General features: G+C 40.0%; 1 protein-coding gene across 1 annotated transcript in view; it reads left to right on the top strand.

The window, feature by feature from the left end:
• The first annotated feature begins 473 nt into the window (after positions 1-473).
• LOC131237118 (thiol-disulfide oxidoreductase LTO1) overlaps positions 474-10,557 on the top strand; it is a 28,130-nt gene continuing 18,046 nt past the window's right edge. Inside the window, exons 1-4 of the mRNA XM_058234773.1 lie at positions 474-734; positions 840-1,074; positions 10,093-10,349; positions 10,445-10,557. Coding sequence (XP_058090756.1) covers positions 630-734; positions 840-1,074; positions 10,093-10,349; positions 10,445-10,557 — 710 coding nt within the window. The 5' untranslated portion in view covers positions 474-629. The remainder of the gene's footprint in view (positions 735-839; positions 1,075-10,092; positions 10,350-10,444) is intronic.

Here is a 10,557-nt window from a genome sequence, read left to right as displayed (position 1 = left end):
TCCGGTGAATTCCTGGATACGGGGAGGTTGGTGGGACCCTGACTATGGGGGCTCACAGTGATGTATTTTCCTTAAATCCACACCGTCCAGCCATTTTGATAGATCAATTTAGAGCTTAATTCAAAAAATGAAGTAGACCCAAATCTTAGGTGGACCACATCACATGAAAAAGTTTTGATTAAATCTCCATTAAGAGAAATGTTTATTTTCCATCCAACTGATATCACAAAGACCTAAATGAAGAAACCACACAAATATCATCTTAATCCAAAACTTTTGTGGCCTACAGGATATTTTTAATGGTTAACTACTAGTGTTTCTTATATTATGGTCCATCTAAGGTATGGATTTGCTTATTTTTTGTTATTGCCCTAAAATGTGTTTTCAATATGGATAGGCGGAGCGAATGTAGTCATATATTAACACAGTGGGCCCCACAGTCGGGGGTCTCACCTACGATGGTGGATCCACCGAAGCCGCGCCTGGCGATAGTGAATCCCAAGATTTAGTGCGCGTAATTTGAGTTTATTTCGGAGTGCCGGCGTATCAACCGTCATAGTCTATCAGAGTATCAAATAACTCCCCTGTTAAAGACTAACGAAAAAAAGATCGAAGGGAAACGGAGAGAAATGGGAATAATGGCGAACACTCTCGGTATCTCCCCTCTCCCAATACTTCCTCGGTCCTCAAAGCTCACCCTTTTCCGTCCTCTGTCTTCTTCAACCCCTTTCAAGGTATCGAAATCTCTCTCTCTCTCTCTCTCTCTCTCTCTCTCTCTCTCAATCTGATAATTTTTTGCATCGCTCAAAAAAATCAATTGCTTTTGCTGTGTCGAGCAGAGAGTGGCAGTGCCGCCCCTCAAATGTTCTTCCTCTCCCAACACCAATCCAGACACTGAAACTTCTTCTCTCAGAAGCATTTCGCCATACACCTGGTGTGCGGCACTCGGATCCCTTGGATTCCTCGAAACCGGATACCTCACCTATATCAAACTCACCAATTCCGATGCTTTCTGCCCGGTTGGCGGTGGCACCTGCAGTGACGTTCTCAACAGTGCCTATGCTGTTATTTCCGGTATGGCAGCTGTCCTTTTTTTTTTTTCTTTGCTTTTGTTTCTGTTTTGAATCGATTTGGGTTTTATCCTCACTAATTATAGTAGTTTAGACGCACTATGGATTTAAATTGCGAACGTTTTGTTTAATCTGGAGAAAATGACAAAAAAGTAATGATATTTCTGATAGGGTCCAAGCCCTATCAAGGCCATGTGAAAGAGTGGAGGGGCGTCCTCTTGTGTAAAATACAGGTTAATGGCAGAATGCAACTCTACTTTCTATTTCCTGAGAAGAATAAATACATAGCACATCTCTACCAACTCATTAAGATCGGAAACCGAAATTTAAATTAATTATTAGATAAGGGCATGTGGATATAACATTGCTACCCCCAAGTGAAGCCATGTCCTCATGGCGTGAAAATAGGAAAATGTTGATGGACATATTGTCAGTTCCCACGTAGCCTCTTCACTTGGCATGCCAGGAAACCTTCACGGTCAAATCAGGGTCAGATTCCACTAGCAACAAACCGGTGGTTCCGGTTCCTCAATTGTGAAGATCTTCATTTGTTTATAACGATGGCTCGATATGAAGCATTCATCGCAGTAATAACAAAGACCTTGATCACGTCGGACCCTCATCTCTTCAGGTGTGATCTTTTTAATAGGAGCTGTGATCGCTCTAGGCCAAGTATTTGGGTAGGACTGCGTGGGTGCAACACTTGACCCCACACTTACAGGCTCTTCCAAACTTGTCGCCATTGGCACATGACTAGGTTTAGGTTTCGGTTGTAAAAACTTTCTCAAGCATGCAAGCTCCTCCTTCTAGCAATGAGCTTGCCCCATTCTCTTTTGTAGAGTGGAGGGTCGAAACATCAACACTTTTTGGCCAGCCTCATCGCACAACTCTTGAATGATACATGCCTATTAGAGCCAGATCTGAATCATCTGATCATCCTTCAACGAGGTTGGCAAAGCACTTAAATTTGTCATGATAGCTTTGTATGGTGCATGTTCCTTGCCGCAACTTCGCCAACAAACCATACCAACTCATTGGGACAATATTACACCATACCAACTCTGTATAATATTGCCGTACAAAGTAAGTCATGGGCTACAAGCATGATTCACTGCTCAACTCGATGGGGTTGTGGGTACTTTTTTGCTTGCACCTGCAATTGCTCAACCATTCTCTATGCAATGAGGTTGAAGCTGCTTCCATTGTCATGATGACCTTGATAGGTTTTTCCTCATAAATACCATAGGAGTGGAAGCCATTGGTATGCAACCATTGTTTCATTCTCATGAATCCCTTCTTTCTTAGGCATTGTTGAGACATGCTTAATGAAACAAGATGTGAGACTTCCTTTAGGCCATCAAGCAATAAGTCAACATTGCCTACACCCGTTTCCTCTTTTGGCTCTTTCTCATTGATGATCCCTTCACAGAGGTGGAGATTCTTCATTGGGTACACAAAGGCAAGGTGGCTCTTACCTCCATACTTGTAGTAGGTTGTATTGGTATGGTTGTCCTTTGATATCTGTCATGTTTCTTTTCCTACCTTAGGACCATTGTTTTGTGGGGTCCTTTCGTTGTAACCCATGGTGATCATGGTATTGTTATGGTTGTCCTTTGGTATCTCTCATGTTTCTTTTCTTACCTTAGGACCATTGTTTTGTGGGGTCCTTTGGTTGTAACCCATGGTGATCATGGGAAGTCGTAAACAATGTTCGAAATATCTCTCATGTTTCACAGAGGTTGAGATTCTTCATTGGGTACACGAAAGCAAGGTGGCTCTTACCTCCATACTTGTAGTACGTTGTATTGGTATGGTTGTCCTTTGATATCTCTTATGTTTCTTTTCCTACCTCAGGACTATTGTTTTGTGGGGTCCTTTCGTTGTAACCCATGGTGATCATGGTATTGTTATGGTTGTCCTTTGATATCTCTCATGTTTCTTTTCTTACCTTAGGACCATTGTTTTGTGGGGTCCTTTGGTTGTAACCCATGGTGATCACGGGAAGTCGTAAACAATGTTCGAAATATCGGTATCACGTTACGTATTGCATCCATGGGATACAAATACGTATCGGTTATCACACGGGATATATTGTTTGTATCAGGGCAATTTATCGCACTATTTGGGAAACATGGGGAAACATTGGGAAAATGGTTGATTTTTTCATTGAAACTTCAAGGATTGTTAAAAAAGACCTTAATGTACACTTTTAAATCATAACATCTCAAAAAAGAAGTGCACATAATAGGTTTCCTCTGTATAGGGGTCCTAAGCCATGTGTTGTTTGACTTAACTAATGCAAGTATATTCAAATTTAAATGCATAACATTTAGAGTGTATGTGATGATCATTTCATCAAACACTCCCAAATACTTTGAAATTAGTCTCAATTGAAGGAAAATTTTGAAAAAAAAGTAATATTTTTAATAATATTTTATTATTTTTTAATTAAAAATGATTTTTATTTTTCGAAAATTGACAGTCTTAACTAATCAGTAGATCAACCCTCATACATGCTTGATTTCATGTTTGGAGTGCAACATTGCAAGCAATTTGTGAGAAATTGGGAAATTTTGAATTTTTCTTAAAATTTTCAAATCAGACCACCTACACTCAAATTTCAAAATTAGAGTGTATGTTATGATCATTTCATCAAATACTCCTAAATACTTTGAAATTAGTCTTAATTGATAGCTGATTGAAGGAAAATTTTGAAAAAAAACATGAAGAACATAAAGAACCAATGGATATCGAAATCAAAGCTTCAACTCCATGATTTTTCATGCAAAACATGAAAAATTAATGGATTTATAACCATTTGACACTGATTTAACATAATTTCAACAAAAAAGGGATCGGAAATTGAAAATGCTCACCAGATCAAGCGCATGGGATATATTGGCACTACCCGTGCATTTCGTATCGCACAGGTGGGATACAAGATATATCGTGGGATATAGCAGCCAATATCGTCGATATTTAAAACATTGGTTGTAAATAGTAGGAAACAATTCGAGACCGTAAATTTCCTCCATATTAATAATTATCGTGTCTATCTGTCGTCCACATGTTTTTATCTTGTGCCTGTGGTGCAATCTTATACTCTTCAACCATAATCTATGGTTGAACCTAACCTCCACCATCTCATTTTGAATGTTCTTCCTAAACCCTCTGCAATAACAAGCCGCTTGTTCCATAAATCACACCTTAACATTATATTGCAATATTGCTAGGTGTACTCTTCAACAGTTAGGTTATCTTATTGCAGATCTAAAAGTTCGTAGAACATTTTTTTATTCATAACTTGATAGAAGTAATCTTTTGCTTCATCTTGGCCCTTTTATCTCCCCTACTTGAAAAAAACCCTAAACTTCCTGCATATTTGTGGAGCCGCAGCCTGCAGGAAAGATGGGAGCTGTTTGATACTCCGTGATGGGAAATGATGGTAAAACATGCACTCAATATTCAAAACTGTATTCATGGCGCACAAATAAATCAAATTAAACTGTCCAAATTCTAGTACCCATTGTATAGACCATGATTTATAAGTCATATTAATTGAATGATCTCAACCTCTAATTAATGAACATGAGTTTGTTTAATCTGGACCATTCAATAATTTACATTTAGCCATCAATTAGACGTGGGCCAATCAACGGGTTAGAACATTATGTTAGTGTAATTTTTTGTTTTTCGACCAATTGAAGTGCCCACAATGTGGATGGTTCAATTTGCATTACATACATGCAAGCATATACAGTTTTTGGGTGCATTCGTATAAAACATCACTCTTACAAGAGTATCAAGTTTTCTTAAGATAAAAGGGGAGGAATGCAGTGTGATGATGGTTGATGCACATGCACTAAAAAATGTCCTTGTGGATTACAAGTAACTCAAATTAAACTGGCCATACCTTAGTCCATAATTTAGATGGATCATAAACCAAAAGTTGCAATGATTAGATTTTCTAACTGACCAGCTGATGGGCATTTAATGGACTGTTGACATGAAAAACTGTTAATGGTCCGAATTCAACAAACAGGTGTCCATTTATCATGGTCTGGAATCTTTCAATCTGTCTGATTTTTGGATGATGATCCATCCATAATAGGTCTCAAAATTTGGTCAAATTTTTACATTAAATTTGTGACATATATAGAATTTGTGAGTGCATGCATCACCCATGAAATTCATTCATGTTATTAGATAGCGCTTTGCTAAGCGCACACGTGTGCAATAAAGCCTTTGTACACACCACACGTGCCAGCATAGCATGGTAGGTCTAGATCCAATCCATCCATCAGAAAGGAACCACTATATTGATGCCCTAGCCGAAGAATCAGATTGATCTGATCCACTTGTAATGTGGGCCAAAGTCTGCAAAAACAAATGTGCGGCTCTGAAAAACTTTGCTGAAGTTGCATGCTGATCCACCTGTTTGCAATATTGAGGTCCACATGCTGAGCGGACCAGATTTATTTTTGGATGAACATGTAGAAGGTTGGACCAATGTGATGGATGGCTTGGATCTCAATGTGCCATGTTGGCACATGTGTGAGGGGTGTGTACATGAGCTTTATTGCTCATGTGTGTGCTCTCTAATTTGTAATTCTCAAATGGATGGTTAATTTAAAATGGTCAGTGGACTAAATTCAAGAAGAAATCGTATATAAGTATGAATTGTGATAGCTGATCAATCCACCATGGGGCCATGATTTGGTTAGTCAAGGTTGTTGTACTTGTATCTATGGCAGACATACTCCATTGCTTAACATATGGGTGTGAACTATCATGAGGGACTAATTTGATAGTTCAGCACCATCTTTTAAGTTGGTGTTTGTCCACCCTACAGATGCATATGTGGATGACAATTAGACCATCCAAATCATGGCCCCCATTTGTGTATGGAGCATCCACCAAAATTTATGATGGTAAGGCAGCTTCTTCATGTAGTTTTGATTGTTGAATTTGGGACATCTGGAAAAAATAACAATTGGGAACACTAGCCCTTGTCCTTTTTTTAGGAATGCTAAGTGCACTGGGTTCACTTTTTTGGAGACACCTCTCACATGTGATTGTGTGTCACACATGTGCGATATCCAATCGATCATCGTGTTGGTCCTGCTGTTTAGATGCTTAGCCTTACAAACTAGATTGATAAGGTCATTAGGTGGGTACACTCACACATTGAACTTGGACCGTTGGTCAGTTGCTCTTAATGTTTTTATTTTTTAACTTCATAAAAATGGTTACCTGATCATCATGTTGGTCCTGCTGTTTAGATGCCTAGCCTTACAAACTCGATCGATAAGGTAATTGGGTGGGTACACTCACACATTGAATTTGGACCGTTGGTCAGTTGCTCTTAACAGTCTTTTATTTTTATTTTTTTCCTTCATAAAAATGGTTACCTGATCATAAAACCAATCTGAGTTTTCAGACAAAGCATCTATAATATGTTAACCTCTCCATGATTGCATTGGATCTTGTATGTGGATTCCATGTCCACGTGTGAAAGGTATGTAGAAAAAGTATGCTTGCTGAAGTGAACTTAGCATTGCTCTTTTGTGCTAATTCCTATAGAATTCAGCAATTGGATTGAACTAAATCAAACTAGACCATTGAACTAGTTTATTGAGCTAGGAAAATCCAAAATGGGAATCAAGCGAACTAAAAATTGAGCTAAATGAGCTTACGTAGTGATGCAAGACGATTAATCACTTGCTCTAAAAGCTTGAACTAATAGAGCATGGCAAATTAATCCCTTTATCTCATAGCCTAAGCCCCACATCTCATGGGTTAGGACCTCGGCCGAACCCCTTTGTGGGTCCCAAATCACATGGGTACCGCCTCACACGAGCCACCCGCCTCACATTAGCCGCCCACTCCGAGTGTGTCCCTGCATCCCACAGGGCGGGTGGGGTCCGCCTCACATGAGCCACCCGCCTCACACGGGCTGCCTACCCCGAGTGTGTCCCTGTATCCTACAGGCTACCCCACTTAAGCCCGGTGTGAAAATGCCTCTGCATTAATCACCCTCGGTGAGGAATTTCGAACACGAGACCTCTCGCTCTGATACTACTTTGATACAAGACAATTAACCACTTGCTTTAAAAGCTCGAACTGATGAGCATGGCGAATTAATCCCTTTATCTCATAGCTCGGGCCACACATCTCATAGGTTAGGACCTTGGCCGAACCCCCCTCGCGGGCCCCAAATCACATGGGTACCGCCTCATATGAGCCACCCGCCTCACAGGCCGCCCACCACCCCGGGTGTGTCCCTACATCCCATAGGCTACCCCACTCAAGCCCGATGTGAAAATGCCCCTGCATTACCTAGTGAAATGGGAAATTTTGAAAAGCATCAAATTATGAAATATGAATTCAACATTGAATCCGGTGAACTGCGATTCAGATAACTATGATTCAACAACCCTATGACCTAGTATAACAGGCCTTGGTAGAGCAGTTAACAACTCAACTAGGAACGCTGATGCCTGCGGGTGCTTCATGCCTAGTGGTTCGCTTGGCAACTGCCCCTCCACAACCCTACATTGCTTCCTTGCTCTTTAGGGTGTGTGATGCAGGACAATTAACCACTTGCTCTAAAAGCTTGAATTGATAGAGCAAGGCGAATTAATCCCTTTATCTCATAGCCTAGGCCCCAAATCCATGGCTTAGGTCCTTGGCCGAACCCTCCTCGTGGGCTCAAAATACATGGGTTCCACGGGCCGCTCACCCCGAGTGTGCCCTTGCATCCCACAAGCCACCCCACTCGAGCCCGGTGTGAAAATGCCCCCGCATTAATCACCCCTGGTGAGGAGTATCAAATATGAGACCTCCCGCTTTGATACCAATTTGATGCATTAACCATTTGCTCTAAAAGCTCGAACTGATAGAGCATGGTGAATTAATCCCTTTATCTCATAGCTCAGGCCCCAAATCCATGCGTTGATCCTCGGCTAAACCCTTCTTGTGAGCCCCAAATCCATGGCTTCCGCGGGCTGCCCACCTTGTGTGTGCCCCCTACATCCAATATGCCACCCCACTCGAGCTCGATGTGAAAATGCCTCTGCATAGTGTGCATGTAATAGTTGGGCTGGGGGTCAATACTGGATTGGAATGCATTGGACGTGAGTGGTGTTAATGACATCCACCATTGCTGGTTCCAATAGCTTGGGTAAAAGAGGAGGGTTGATGTTTGGTGGGCAGTTGAAGGTAAAACTTTTGCAAATCCACCATTTAAAAGCAAGGATCCAACATCGGTTTCAGTGTACCATATTGTTTGCCACCGATATGAGGTTGTATTGCCTGTATTGGCCTGTTTTGGGCCAAGACAGCTCGATACAATTTTAATGTTCATATAGACGAAACCAGTAGTGTTAGGCGATATAAGTCGGCTTCGGATGATACTTTTACGCATGTAAAAGCCAACCTCAAATTGCTGGGAGAAAGGCTAAGATGATGAAAATGATGAAGATTGAAATTATATCATTATGTTCTGTGGCATAGTGATGTGGAGACTTGGTGGGTAATCTTTTCAATTCTCAACCATTTTCCTGGTGGGTCACCTTATTAGCTATCTCAGGCTTAAAAAAAAAAAAAAAATCTTTCTTTTCAAGTCCTTTTTTCTTTTATCCTAGTCAAATCTTGCAAGTTCATAAGTATATCGCCATCTTCTTGTAGATGAAACTATAGAGGATCAATCTCCTGGATTTTCACGGCAAATGGCATACAAAATTTACTCTTTTCTTCTTTTTGCTAAATAGGACACATCGTATATTGGTATGAGGCAGTGTTTTAAATAGCGTGTAGCGTGGTGTTTGGCCCTTTATAGCGTGTAGAATAAGCTACACAATTCTTAATATTTTTAATTAAAATAATAGAATATATGATAAGATTTACAAAATGCATAATTTCTATGAGTTCTTGACTATGAATCTGGATCATCAACCACTTATTTCCATGCAAAATCCCTCTCTCTTTGCCTTTAAACATCTCTAAGTATGACTTCTTTTTTATTTATTGAAACATCACAAATTCATGATATTGACCACAATTTGGATGGTCCGGATTAGTTTAATGTAGTGCCATGTGTCATAGGTATAAGTCATCACCATTTTAAAATAAGTGTTTAACTAACATAGTAAAAACACTAGAAAAAAAAAAAGAGATTTCAGGTAGCTTATGCTATGCACGCTACACACTACGCTACGCTACATGCAGCGTAGCTTACGCTATATACCCTGTAGCTTACGCTACCAGGGAATTACGCTACATGTGTACGCTACGTAGCATTTTCGCTACGCTACGTAGCGTACGCTACACGCTACGCTACAGTGCTACTGAAAACACTGGTATGAGGACATAAACAATCTTCGACAGATGAACCATACAAATAGTTCTCACCTTTATCTGATCTAAATTGTTCATCTAGCAGGTCTCATTATTCAGGGTTGATGCTCCAAAGATTTACCATTTAGAAAACCTTAGTCACATGATTAGTGGATTTTTTTTTTTTTTTTGGTTGCATGTGGATCATCGGCTGACTATTCCATTTGCAGACCACCAAGTGAATACTTAGGATCATCGGATGGTGATGATTGAAGTAGTCCCATCCATGATTGGGCCCACCAGATGAACATTGTGGATCAATGAAAGGTGGGTCCCCTGGCTGCTGTGTCAAGCAAAGCATGTATTTATTTATTTATTTTTCCTGCCGAGCATCATATGATACCTCTAGTAGCACATCTAGATTAAGTTGGTTGCTGGCCTTCACATATCTTGAACAATTCTTTGTAAAAGGGTAGCACATTTTCTGTCTTTGAGCAATCTGTTGATTATTTATTTATTTTTTAATCTATTCTTTCGCATTTATTTAGTTCTGTAAAACTTGTTTCATGAATTCATCATATTTTACTACACAGAATATCTATTTGACTAGCAATTTATATACCATTACGTTGCAGGTGAAAATGTTTGAAAGAGGATTTCATGATTGCTCATTTGCGTTTGCCAGGTGTTCCACTTCCATTAATTGGCATGGTTGCATATGGGTTGGTTGCATCTCTTGGTCTGCAACTGGCTGGAAAGAATTTGCCTTTTGGACTTAGTGAAACTAATGGTCGCTTGGTTTTACTCGGGAGCACTGCTACAATGGCAACAGCTAGTGCTTATTTCATGTACCTTTTAAGCACAAAGTTAGCAGGGGCATCATGTTCGTACTGTTTGATTTCAGCTTTTCTGTCTTTCTGCTTATTCTTCATCACTCTGAAGGTGTGTTATTGCAGTTTTTCAAGTAACAACAAATGAGACATTCTTTTATGGAATTACAAAGATTAATGAGTTTGTTGGCTTTGTTTCTGTTGTAGGTTTTTGGGTTGCAAGAGATACAAAAAGAGGTTGGTCTACTCGTATTTATATCTTCCATAGTGGTGGTTACTTTAAGCAGTTCATACAGTACTGCTCAACCTGAGGTGACCAA

This window comes from Magnolia sinica, chromosome 2 (genome assembly GCF_029962835.1).
Source record: "Magnolia sinica isolate HGM2019 chromosome 2, MsV1, whole genome shotgun sequence".
Classification (NCBI taxonomy): domain Eukaryota; kingdom Viridiplantae; phylum Streptophyta; class Magnoliopsida; order Magnoliales; family Magnoliaceae; genus Magnolia; species Magnolia sinica.
This window is presented reverse-complemented; position numbering and strand designations above follow the sequence as displayed.